General features: G+C 35.5%; 2 protein-coding genes across 2 annotated transcripts in view; both read left to right on the forward strand.

Annotated features, from left to right (window-relative positions):
* Window positions 1–14,262, forward strand: part of LOC140166285 (uncharacterized) — a 45,439-nt gene that overhangs the window by 19,236 nt on the left and 11,941 nt on the right. The window contains exons 3-6 of the mRNA XM_072189697.1: window positions 161–338; window positions 5,434–5,687; window positions 12,117–12,417; window positions 13,591–13,859. Of these exons, the coding sequence (XP_072045798.1) occupies window positions 161–338; window positions 5,434–5,609 (354 nt within the window). The 3' untranslated portion in view covers window positions 5,610–5,687; window positions 12,117–12,417; window positions 13,591–13,859. The remainder of the gene's footprint in view (window positions 1–160; window positions 339–5,433; window positions 5,688–12,116; window positions 12,418–13,590; window positions 13,860–14,262) is intronic.
* LOC140166846 (fibronectin-like) overlaps window positions 13,694–14,262 on the forward strand; it is a 69,991-nt gene continuing 69,422 nt past the window's right edge. The window contains exon 1 of the mRNA XM_072190335.1: window positions 13,694–13,859. Within this exon, the coding sequence (XP_072046436.1) occupies window positions 13,694–13,859 (166 nt within the window). The remainder of the gene's footprint in view (window positions 13,860–14,262) is intronic.

The raw sequence follows: 14,262 nt of genomic DNA on the forward strand, positions 1-14,262 counted from the left end.
AAAAAGCCAAAAGATAAAAATTTTGGCATTTGTTTCTTGTCAAATGTCCTTGTCTTCTTTGTTGTTGTCATAAAATTTGTTTCATGTTTTTTGTAAGAAAAAAGCATTCATAAACGTACGTACAACTTTGTGAAAAACTGTCTATGAATGCTCATTTCAGGTAATTGTACTAGATAGTGGAGTTTTAGTCAACACTATCCGAATTTCACAAGGCAACATACTCCAAACAGTCATAAGGGATTTAGACTGTGGAGTATCGTACGAAGTCTGTGTGGAAACGGTTGCTGTAGATGAAAGAAGCTCACTCCCTTACCCGTGTGTCACTCAATTGACAGAAGGTATGTGTTTAAGGGTAGACTATAATATTTTGTAGTAAACCTTTGACGAGAGCATATTTTAAGAGTACATCACATATTTACTGCGTTGCCGTTGAAACATACTTCTTGTCTCTGATTAGCTGCTGAGGCGATCTGCTGTTGCCGAGTAGAAATCTATGAATGAACTTTGCGCCGTACGCGTCGTTAGCTCCAACTTTGCAACATGACGGTACTAGTACGCGCTCGTGAAAGGTTTACTGCAAAATATTATAGATATTGTTGGTCGAAACAACCAAAAAATCATTATTTCATTATTTAAATCAATATATTATTGAAAATAACACTTTGATGTTCTGCAAATTTATGTTCATTCTACAAATCATATGCTTTGAAAACTTGCTTGATTTATTGTTGTTAATGAGTTATGTACGTTTTACAAAAGTGTTGTTGTTTCGACCCTCTTTACAACATAACTCAAGAACCACAGGACCTACAAAAGTACATCTGTGCTATTTGAATTCTTCTACACGCTTGCTATGAAATGATCAATGCAATTTTTGCCACAAGATGCTGTGAACTACCAAATCGCAACAGTTTAAAATAGTTGCTAAATAAGAAAAAGTTCAGTTTTTAGATTGACTGATATTGTTAATAAAAAAATGCAAAATTAGTCGTTGTGACTGTACAGCCCAATATACACACACCAATCTGAAGTGTGTGCCGGGGGGGGGGGGGGCGTTGGTGTATGGAGGGGTGTCAACATACCTCATGTTCATCTCCTTGCAGTATAATAACTCGAAGAACATATTAGAAACACTTTGACCAAGTTTTGAGGCAAAAGTATGCAAAATTAAAGTACCCTGAACATTTTATGCATGGATATTTAGCAAAATATTGGCAAAAATTACGTATTAATGAGCTTCTCCGGTCATTTTAGTTCATTAACTTTATTGATTATTGATAAAAACAATAAGGTACAAAGCAAATATAAATTGATATATTTTGAAAACCTTATGTCCGATTTGCTTCAAACAAAAGGCATATTGATAAGTGTGCTTTGCCCTACTCAATTAATTTGTTAAAAAACATGCTTAGAGCACTTCCATAATGCCTCATGTGTTGCCTAAAATATCTAACATTCATTGATTTAATCTCATCCCTGATGTGCATTTTCTGTTTCATTGCAACCCTTTTTCTTGGTATATTAATTTTTGTTACCAAACTGACAGTTAGTGTTTGCTTTTTGCTTTCGTTTGTTTGTTTGTTTTCCCATTTAATTTTACCACATTACCATTTTTGTTTTGTTTACTTGCATGGTAAGATGGTAGGCTATATTTTCATATTTTTTCATGAAAATGTTAGAGGATAAATGTGACCGTCCACGGCGAATGAGCCGTAAATTCCTCCACCGGTCAATTTTGTTTTATTTCGTGTTTAAAAATAAACATCATAAACTTAAAAATGGTATATCATTTGACTTCAAAGCGATATCCAGAAGCGGAGTTATGGTTAGTTAAACTTTGCTCCTTCAACAAAATTATAGCTTTTTCCGTTTCTATGTGTGTCTCTTTTTCCACATTGCTGGCAATAAATATCAAACAGTCATAATTGGCGGTCATTTCAAATCATCCCCAAGTCAACGAGGTTTAAGAAGGTTATCTCATTGTTAATTGTTGGTTATGCATACCTATACAAATAACCCACCACTTGAAAAGGATTTAGCAAAAGCAAACAAAGACCAGAGCTATTAAAAGTTCTATAGCCATCTAAGGTAGAAGCTTATTATCCACTTCAATAATAGGATTATTGATTGGTGTTGTGACTATCAAAATAAGACAGATGTCGCGGCAGCTTAAGTGACCGATGAATACGACCTTCGTACACATTTTACACCATAACTCAGAATACAATTTAGGGAATTTACGGCTCGTTTGTGCTGCCGGGTCACAAATACATATTTGCAAAATTTTATTTAAAACAAATTATGTTTTTAAATGCTTTAAATAGTTACTAATTTTATTTCAGTTGAAGTTTGTCATGTTGATTATTGTTTGGTTTACTTTGCTCATTAGTTTGTTTGGGTTTACAAGTTAAAAATAGGCCTTAGGGCTCTTTTTGAAATTCCCTTACACAGGAAGGTGTGCGCCATCCTGCAGCTTTCCTGTGCTAGCCTTCTTTTGTTAAAATCCTGTGTGATTATAACACTGCAATTAGCCACTTCACTGACTTAAATTAGAGCACGCTTTCCTGACTGAGCTTTCCTAAGGCGCGCGCTTAGCGAGGGGAATCCTGCCTTCTTTCTGTGTGAAAACATGGTAGGGTATTTCAATATGAGCCCTTATACAATATGGAATTCATACCTTCTGAAAATGCATTTTTTATTATATTTAAAATCGACTTATAATATGCTTTTAATTTCTTTTAACTTTCCTGAACACTCCCCATTTAGTTGGATAGAACTTGCTTGTGAGTGTAAAGTCACGTATGACTAACATTTTTTGCTTTAATCTGAGGTGTAACGAATAAGAAAATAACAGATGCCCAATGGGCACTCTTGAGCATTCTGAGAAATCCGGGGTCAAAGTTTACACAGGGGTCAAAACTCAAAAGTCAAAATTTGAGCTCCATGGGGGTCAAACACAGAAAAGTTACCCAATTTTGCACAAAATGGTCTCAAAATGTTTGTCTTGATAAAGTAATTCAGAAACAAAATAGTTTGCACTACATATGATATTTCATTACCATGGTAACACAGCAAAAAGAGTTATTTGTAAAATGTGGACGAAACAGTAGGCCACTGGTATTAAACTGGTCTGGAAACAATGTCTATTTGGTGAAGTAATATTTATTACTTTTCATACTGGTGCAGATACATAAAATAATGTATAATATAAACTCCGGAGAACAGAAATGATAAAACATCCAGAGCAAAAGCTCAGTGTTACAACCCCATGTTGAAGGGTCTGAGTTGAGAGATAGAATGAACTCCCCGAGCACGCGCTACAGGTTTATTGTTATTTCACTCCAGAAAATTGATTTCAATTCTATTTAAATTCAATTCTTTCTACACCTGGAGTCTTGCTATTCAATTCCAATTCAATCCACCTTGCTTTAGAATTAATTCAATTCAATTCCAATTCAATTTTTCAATTTCAAAATCATTTCATTTCAATTCCAATCCAATGCAGTGAAATTAACAGCTAATCAATTTCAATTCAATTCTGAGCATTCATTTCAATTCCAATTCCAATACAGTTGCAGTTTGTGTTAATTGACATTAAAGGTTCACTAAGTAGGTAATGGTGCCTCCAACGGACAAGGTACAAAACACACCAAGGATCAAAGGATGATACAAGAGGATACCTAGAATATATAAAAATAGAAAGATTCAAGTCAGGTATACCAACTTGGTGTGGGGAACAAGACAAAGACAAGATAAAAACTAATGCAGTATGTAAGCCATGAGTGTACACTGTTGCTTCACTAGTAAAAATCCAAAACCACCGGGATAGTAGACAAACTTAAACGAAAACACAAACAAATTAGGAACTTGAGAAAAATAGGGGCTTTATGATTAGTGCCAAAAGTTTGAGATCTTTGGCAAGTTGGGGGGACTTCATACTCACATTATCGATCATATCAAGCAATTTAAAACATTGGAAATGCTAAGAATCAATTTGCATCAAATTAAAAGATATTAGTGTCTTTATGAACATAGAACCTATAATTTGTCCACATGACAAGAGAGACAGTAGACATTTTTTTAAGAAAGATTACGAAGAACTCTAAAAAAAGTCTCAAAAAGTACTATACCTGTGTATGAGAAATGATATCATACTTAATTTTCTTCAATTAGGTGTATTTTATGCTTTCATTTTTGAATGAAATCTTTCCAGAATACTTAGTTGCAATATGTTTTGTAACACTATTGATGCTAAATTTTTAATGTGTGTCTCTTGTGTGAATAGACCTGGAAGTATATCAGAATTCAGAATGGGGGAAGGGCACTTTTTACAGCTGGAATGATCTGGAATCACAGACATCTGCTTGTGAATTGAAATCAAAGCTGAATTTCATTTCAATTCCACTTCATTCTTCATCACTCATCATGATTTCAATTCCAATCCAATTCAATTCTTCATTGCTCACGATGATTTCAATTCCAATCCAATCCAATTCATGCCCAAGCCCACTCATTCAATTCAATTCGATTTCAATGCATTGAATTAACATTAGTTTTATCGGAAGTTCCCCCGTATCAACCCACACAAATCCCGAGCTGTGATTGGTCGAGATTGCATCTTTTCGCATTTCTATTTTCCCAATGAATGACTCGGAATGATTCGGCAATAGCCATTTGTGAAAGGAATCGGAATCCGAAATCGTGAATTTCCCAACAAGAATATCCTACAAAAAAGTATGGATCCCCCATCAACATTCTGCACTGTTACATACTGCCCATTGAGTCCAATGGATGTTGAGGTACTTTCCAGCGTTAACAGGTAACAGAATGTTGCACATTCTGAATTGTTATAACAAGAAAAACATTTTGAAACATTTTGATCAAAATCGGATACATTTTCTGTGTTTGACCCATGTTGAGCCAAAATTTCAAACTTTGACCTTTTTGCTAATAACTCCAGACTGATTGGTCATAGGTAGGTCAAACTATATATTTTTTGAATCCTTGTGACCTGAGGAATATTTTTGAAAAGGTTTTAACCAAATCGGAGCAATTCTGAGTTTTGACCCCTGTATAACCTTTGACCTCATATTTCTTTTATTGCTCAAGGGTGCCCACTGGGCACCTGTCATGTTTGACCTCTCAACATGTTAGGCATCAACTTGAAACCAGAAAATGTTAGTCATGAATATGCAACTTTACACTGAAGGAGAGAGAACAAAAGGCATCTACTCGACTAATTCTTTGCATATTTGTTGATTTTCCTATTAATTAATTAATTAATTAATTAATTAATTAATTAATTAATTAATTAATTAATTAATTAATTAATTAATTAATTAATTAATTAATTAATTAATTAATTAATATCAATTAATTAATTAATTAATATTAATTAATATCAATTAATTAATAAATTTTCTTCATTTTCAGATTGCAAGGGCCTTGGTATAAGTGATGCTGTACGGGGCGAAACCTTTTTCGTTGTGCGAAATGACGAAAGTCACACCCTGAGTGGTATTACATATCAGGAGGTTGATGAAGCCACAGGTCTTCCAACCGGAGCTCTAACCTCAAGCCGCCTACCACCTTTGTTTTGTCGCCCTTGACTGCAGGGACACTGTACGAAATCACATATGACTCCCCTGATACTGGAGTAGGGGAAGTAAAAATTCGAGCACGAACGAGTAAGTTTGTTTTTTCATTTTATGTAGGATTCAAACCAAGGATAAAAAACACAGAAAAGAATACATAAAAGCACATTTATTTCCACTGTGGTCCTTGATTGGTAGACATATTGGTACAAGAATAAAAGAAATATTTAGATTGAACATTATAACATTAAAAGAAACAAATTTATTCCATGTTCACTACGATCCGTTTCGCCCGAAGGCTCCTCAGGTGAATTAGGATGAAACGGATCGTAGTGAACATGGAATAAATTTGTTTCTTTTAATGTTATGTACACGCTCTCCTTCACAGGATCGAGCACTCTTTTTAATGAAAGAAGAAACACAACTTTATGTATAGATTGAACATTACATATTTTACATATTAAATTAAAATGCATAACATCGTTATTATAGTCCATTTATTATAAGATGGCACATGACCTTTGGAAAAGTACACAGGTCCCCAGGGGAGACAAAGATCAAATGGTATGGAGACAAAGATCAAATGGTATGGAGACAAAGATCAAATGGTATGGAGACAAAGATCAAATGGTATGGAGACAAAGATCAAATGGTATGGAGACAAAGATCAAATGGTATGGAGACAAAGATCAAATGGTATGGAGACAAAGATCAAATGGTATGGAGACAAAGATCAAATGGTATGGAGACAAAGATCAAATGGTATGGAGACAAAGATCAAATGGTATGGAGACAAAGATCAAATGGTATGGAGACAAAGATCAAATGGTATGGAGACAAAGATCAAATGGTATGGAGACAAAGATCAAATGGTATGGAGACAAAGATCAAATGGTATGGAGACAAAGATCAAATGGTATGGAGACAAAGATCAAATGGTATGGAGACAAAGATCAAATGGTATGGAGACAAAGATCAAATGGTATGGAGACAAAGATCAAATGGTATGGAGACAAAGATCAAATGGTATGGAGACAAAGATCAAATGGTATGGAGACAAAGATCAAATGGTATGGAGACAAAGATCAAATGGTATGGAGACAAAGATCAAATGGTATGGAGACAAAGATCAAATGGTATGGAGACAAAGATCAAATGGTATGGAGACAAAGATCAAATGGTATGGAGACAAAGATCAAATGGTATGGAGACAAAGATCAAATGGTATGGAGACAAAGATCAAATGGTATGGAGACAAAGATCAAATGGTATGGAGACAAAGATCAAATGGTATGGAGACAAAGATCAAATGGTATGGAGACAAAGATCAAATGGTATGGAGACAAAGATCAAATGGTATGGAGACAAAGATCAAATGGTATGGAGACAAAGATCAAATGGTATGGAGACAAAGATCAAATGGTATGAAGACAAAGATCAAATGGTATGGAGACAAAGATCAAATGGTATGGAGACAAAGATCAAATGGTATGGAGACAAAGATCAAATGGTATGGAGACAAAGATCAAATGGCATACCAAACTTTTGGAAAATGTGTGCCGTAGGCTAGCTTTAGTGAATGTTGCCACATCTTGAACATGTCCCGTTTCTGAAACAAAATTATTGACATTTAACTGAAAAAAGAAATGGGTCATGTGTAGAGATGGGTTATTCCGTGTATTTTCCTACATGTTTAACGCATCAGTGATGTGTGCGTTTAACATATTATACACACATTGATCCAGCCCCGTCTGGTGGCAAGATTTCATAAATATACGATAGGTACGGTGCACCTCACAAAACCGGAAGTTCTAACAGAATATGTTAGTACCAATGGCGCAGTACATAAGGTAAAATTTGTGAAGTCAATGGCCCAAACATGTCAGAAACTATGCATTATTTTGACGTATTAGTGTTAAATAATGAATGTTTTGAGCAAGTTTCATGTAAATTATTAAGGTCGTCTTCAGATTTTGTTGCTTTCAACTGTTGATAGCATTGAAAAATGGAAAATTGAAGGTTGAAAATGACTTGCGTGTTACACGTTTACCACAATTGCTAAACGTTTAACGGATCATGCATGCGTTTAACGGTACATGCGTTTAACATTCCCATGCCTAGAGTCATGTGCCATTTTATTCTGGATAGACTATAATAAGTTGTAAGTCAAATTTTATTTTAAAGGCTACATGTATCTTGAATGTACATGCTGCAAAAGGCCTAAGCAAACCCCATCTTGTCCTGATATTTTCAACGATTAGTTTACTTACTTGCTTTTAGGCCCATACGTAGTACTCTTGAGTCTTGATCCAATAGAATGAACTATTTTTTGGCTGGCTCTCTTATACCCTTAAGGGATCGGGAATGAGCGTTTTGGGCATTTCGACAGTATTTTTTGTTGGACATGAGAGCACATGAGACATATCGAATTGCATTCTGAATCTGAAGAATGTCTTTCTGATATCAAATAATTTTCATTTTTGAAATTCACGATATAATACAAATTTTATGACAAATTATTAAAAGATGATATTTTTCACATTTTTGATATATAACACAGTCCTCGAAGTAAATTTTATTAATCTAATGATATTTATTTATTTATTATTTTTATTTATTCGTTATTTATTCAGGAAATTCCATCAATACAAATGTACTGGTCTCCCTGGAAGACCTGATTATAATTCTATATACATGAACATGATAATAACAAGATAGAAATATATATTATACAGAATGAAAGAACCAAACATGATACAAAACAAAATGCAGCATTGTTGAGCTCAAATTATTATACAATTTAACTTACAGACCAATTGCATTTTTGAATTCACCCAAACTCATTGAATTAAAATTGATACGAAGATTGGGAGGAAGCTTGTTCCAAGCAACTGAAGATCTGTAAAGGAAAGTTTTCTTTCCAGAAGAGGTTTTCCATATTGGAACAACCAAGCTGTTTTGAGATTGACCCCTTGTACATTTAGAATGTGTAGAATGAGTGATGGTAAAATTAGAAGAAAGATACTCAGGAGCAATTTGTGTGAGACATTTAAAAGTTAAAATAAGTAATTGATGCTCCCATCTACAGCTAAATAACAGATATATTCTTAAAGTGTATGTAGCTCGGAGGAAAAGCCGACGATCAATTGAAAATTTTGACATTTCATATTGAAGATATGGATTTTTTTCCCAAAAAGACCTAATTTTTTTTTGGTGTTTTGGGAAAAAAATCCATATCTTCATCCCACCTACATACACTTTAAGTATAAATCATAAGATTTATAAAGTTTACTTCAAGTACTGTAAAATATCAAAAATATCAATTTTTAATGATTTGCCATAAAATGTGTATTACATTGCGAATTTCAAAAAATTATTTGATATCAGAAGGACATTCTTCGTATTCAGAATGCAATTCGATATGTCTGATGTGCTCTAATGTCCCACAATAAATACTGTCCAAACGTTCATACCCCACCCCTTAATGACTTTTGCGATCCAAAATCTATTAACACCTCATCTGTACTGGCTGGTGTAATGGTGTTGATGCATGAGTCATTTACTCGAGTTACCATGAGGTGTCCAGATTATATACACGATGATGGTCACATTATGTGATAAATCTGTTTGCATCCAGCCTGCACAGGCAGCTACCGGTGGCCTAAGGACCATGTGGCCTAAGGACCATGTGGCCTAAGGACCATGTGGCCTAAGGATCATGTGGCCTAAGGACCATGTGGCCTAAGGACCATGTGGCCTAAGGACCATGTGGCCTAAGGACCATGTGGCCTAAGGACCATGTGTCCTTTGGGTTTGTTGTAGACGCTCTAGAGATAGACTGTAAGAAATGACAGCTTTACCAACCCACCGATCTCAGACTGGTAGGCAAGATTGTAAGTGGAGGTTTGCATTGTCATATTCATTGCATCATATGGGCCTATTCTGGCCGATGGTCGATCTTCTCCACGATTTCTTCCTCAGATACCCTGAGGCACAGGGATCAGAGTGCTCCATCAGAGCATCAACTGAGCACCACCACTTGACAGTGTAACCCTTTTTGGGGAATGCAGTCAGGAAAGAGTTTTCTTCAGATCAGATCTACTGGGCTCATTGCCAGTGGGAGATGAGAGTCTTCCATCCTAGCATACAGGGGACCTTCATTCCATGCTATATGGTCCTTGTGATGAGGGAGGTGTGTCTTCCTTTCACAACTCTGGTAGCATAAGTTACAGAGTTCTTGTCTGAGAAACCTGGATATGTGACCAGTAAATGGTTACCTATGAGTCCATGATCCTCTTTCCATATATGGAGGTTATGGAGATGATATTACCTCCCAGGACAAGGGTATCAGTTATCTCCACCTCAAGGGAAAGCTCACAATATGGCATCTCGAGATCACAATTTTGTTAAACGTGGGGCAAATTGCAATCTCAAGATTTTTATCGAACATTCATAACCTCATGAATATATGCAATGTGATTAATCCAATTAGAGGTTAATAACTGTGCATCGGTTATTTGGAGGGCATTGTGAAAAATCGAAACATTTTGCCTTTGGAACCGAGGAATATCCGAGGTCCAAAGCAAAATGTTTAGATTTTCACAATGCCTGACATATTCCAATGCAAAGTTATTAACCTCTTCCTCTTAATCACTTTCATCTCTTCACTTTACAAAATATTTCCTCAAAAGTTTATCAAATTTTACATCTTCCCTTTCCAAAAAACGATTAGGCCAAAACAGGATGACCAAAAACAAAAATCACAATCTGTGCAAATATGATACAGCATAATCCAAATATAGCAGCCAGTGCGGCGCAGTTTGTTCAACACACTATACTGGCGCTTTTACAGAGGTTACTAATATTTACTTTCGAACAATTACGCATTTTGCGGTCAATTGTGATATATTAATGACCTCGATTTGCATTCGTGTTTTTACAAATAATAAAATATGATTGGATCACATGCATCGCATATATTAATGAGTTTATGAATCACAGATAATAACTTTTAAATACGTGAACACAAACAGAGGTTATTTTAAATTTTTAATGACTGCGTCTCGTGACATAGCTAAAAGTATGCTTTACAGTGACCGTGCCTGATGATGTGTTATGCATTCAAACAATTTACGTGAATACTGGCCGCTGTATTTGGACATCGCATGATGTGCGCTTGTGATAGCATGATTAAACGCTAGCTGTATTTCATCAATAGGCCATTTGATTTTTGATAGGGAAAACAAAAGATACAGTTAAAACTGTGTTTTGTTTTCAAATTTAAAAGAAGAAAATGTGACGAAAATTGATTTTAAAAAGTGAAAAATGATGGTTATGAATGAGGTTAATGACTTCGGAATATCCCTCGGGCTGCACCCCTCAGGATATTCCTTGGTTCCAAAGCACAATGTTTAGATATTTCACAATACCCTCAAAACAACCGATGCAAAGTCATTAGCTTCTAAATAATGAAAAATGGTCGATGAATTGGAACTTCACCAAATTGAATTTCACCAATTTTCTAACTTTGTTCCAGCTAAAATTGTACACAATAATAATGTGATAAAAACAATTGATATTCGTACTTCAATTGTGTAAATCGGCCACAATTTCATGCTGCATACTTTTGAACACTCAAAAATGACATCTTTATAATCTATAATTTTGTTTAAAAATTCTTTTAAAAAAAATCTTTAAAAAAAACCTCATTCCGCATTCGTTTTTGAAACTGCCATGGGCTTTGAGACATAGCATTATTTTTTTAAGCCTGTAAGTGAACTACATGTATATATTGATAAAGTCACTGTTTCTTCTCAAATGAAGTTTGATACGGTCTGGGAATCGGCATACCTTTGCATGTGCCATGTACAATTGGCTATTCCATTGAAAATCCACACTACCCCTGAGGAATATTTTGGAAATATCTTCCACAGGGGGAGTATGTTTTTCAAATATAATTGGTCAGAGTTAATCATTTTGAAACCCATTCTCCCCCTGTATTATGGATTTACCTATATCTATCACAACTGGAGTGAGTATTTCAAATGGAAATTACTCAATTGTCCATTGTATTTGAAACAATTACTCCCTCTGCTGAAGACTTCAGATAAATCTTCCACAGGGGCAGTGTGGATTTTAAATGGAATAGCCCAATGATGCAGGAACACAATACAATTCACACGTATTAACTAAGCATGCTAATTATTCACATTTGCGCTGAAATGTTCTCTTTGTGGATGCCGGGGTCTCAAATGTTAATACAAAGGACCAGTTGTTTCCCAGCAAATAAAGCAGCTAAGGACTTTGAGTTAGTACAATATAATGACATCCCTTGAGCATATATACATTGACACAGGTACATGAGCCCCAGGGCTGCAAATTTTAAAACAAAGGGCCAGCCATTTCTCAGCAATGAAAATTTGTGTGCAAAAGGCTCACCACAAAGCCTCTTTTACCTTCCTGAACATCATTATCATCATATTCATATATAAATCATCTTCATATCTTTTCCTCTCTGACTAGACCCAGCTAAACCCAGTGTGACCTTTGGTACCAGGTGGCGTACAAACCCTGTTTAGTCACAGCTACATTCCTCATTACAATGCCAACAAATGGAAAGTGGGACTATGTGATGTTAACAGTCACAAGAGTCACAGATGGGGCAACCGTTGAGACTATCAGATATGATAGTCCAACAACATCTGTGCAAGAAGAACTGGTATTTCCAGCTGCTGATGAAAGTTATACTCTGCAGGTCTACTCAGTGAAGGGACGTTGAGTCACAGAACTCAAAGTGATACCGATGATTTAACATATAAGCCGGGTAAGTCTAATACTGATGATGATGATGATGGTAGTGATGATGGTACCTAGGCTATAGTTTAAATACAGGTGGTAGTGATGATGGTGATGTTCTTGATATTGATGATGGTGATATTGATGATGATGATATTGATGATGGTGATATTGATGATGATGATATTTATGATGATGATGATGGTATTTATGATGATGGTGATGATGAAGATCATGACGATGATGATGAAATGATGATGCTGACGAGGGGTGTGATTTTTGGGTAATTTTGTGCCTGGGTACTATTTATTTTTTGGTTTTGTAGTGTCCCTGGACGTCGACCTAAATTCTATGATCATTCATGGTTGCCCTAAAAAATAAATTTGCATGATGTTTTATGTTATTGATAATTTGTATTCATGTCATACTCTATTAATGATATCAAAATGCATTGAATTTGAATCTATTTTGAGGTAGTGAATTTCTGGGGTGGAATATTCGACTGCAAATTAGTAATTTTGTCCGTTAAAAAAGTGGAATTTTCCATGAATTTGTATTGACTGTAGGAAAAAGTATACAACTTTTTTCTTTTCAATTTTTTTCTGGGGCGGGGGGAGGTAATGCCTTGCGTACTTCCTTGTAATGCTGTTTCTCAGACAAAGCTACAAAGTGTACATTTGCTGCAGACTAGTAGCATCATGCAGTAGTATTCAAGCTGGGGTTATCCTTGGTCTGAAACTGCGCGGACTTAGCCTAGCTGAGAAGCTTCTATTAATACAGTTTGATTCCGTAAGCTTTTGAACTCCTCAATGGAGCCTGTGCAGTAGTCTATGAGGGGTGTATACATTTACACATTTTACGTTTAACCGACCGTAAATGCCACTATCCATTTAGGAAAATCACTAACCATTTAAAAAAAAAAAAAAAAGCTATTTATTTCCGGTTTCTTTTTTAAAATTAATGTCAACCATGAATGATCCTAGCATTTAGCTCTATGTCGGGGACACTCCAAAACCAAAAACTATATAAATGATTTTTTAAAATTATTATTATTTTAACATCCGTTTACATGGTTAACCGACAGGATTGTGATCCATTTAGAAAACTGATGGACAAATAACCATTAATTTACACCCCTAGAATATACCAAAATCTCAAAGTACTTCCATTTATTTATTCAATTACAAATGTATACTTACAGTGCAAATAAACCTCATTTCTGGAGGGTCTACAACATCCAGCATAGCATTCACAGTGATGGCGCCATCACACTATGCGTTAGATAATAGTCAACTGAGGATCACATGGGAGTCCACAACAACAGGGACTCGTGGCGATCAAGTTTTCCCCAGAGGATCGATCCTGTGGGATCAATCAGTAACCTTCAACCAGGGAACATTTATGAGATCACTCTGACGGAATTTGCAGGGAATCAAGAGGAAGATATTGACATTATTTTTGCTGGAACAGGTAAGTTTTATGCTGTACAGTTGATATTAACCACAGAATTCAATATACACAAGAACTGGTTATCCCTATACCGATGCGGGGCCGCAAACGTAACCGTCCCGCCTGAAAAATGAATCAAAAAAGGTACGGCAAGAATTTTTCGCATCACAGTCGTCGAAGTTCACTTTTCAATGTGCAAACTGTAGTTAGGATAATGAAAACGACTGTTAAGCAAGTCTACTAAATGACCTCAAAATCTGAAGAAGAAAAAATGGCGGACCGTCGCCGGACCCTTTCCAGAATTAATGCAGCATATTTAGCCATTGTCAACATGGGGTTCGCCAAGAATATTTTCCTTAAATAAAAAACTAACTCCTCCGCTATGTGTTATTTCACGATATAAAGTAAATGGAAAGAAAAGTGC

This window comes from Amphiura filiformis, chromosome 12 (genome assembly GCF_039555335.1).
Source record: "Amphiura filiformis chromosome 12, Afil_fr2py, whole genome shotgun sequence".
Taxonomy (NCBI): Eukaryota; Metazoa; Echinodermata; class Ophiuroidea; order Amphilepidida; family Amphiuridae; genus Amphiura; species Amphiura filiformis.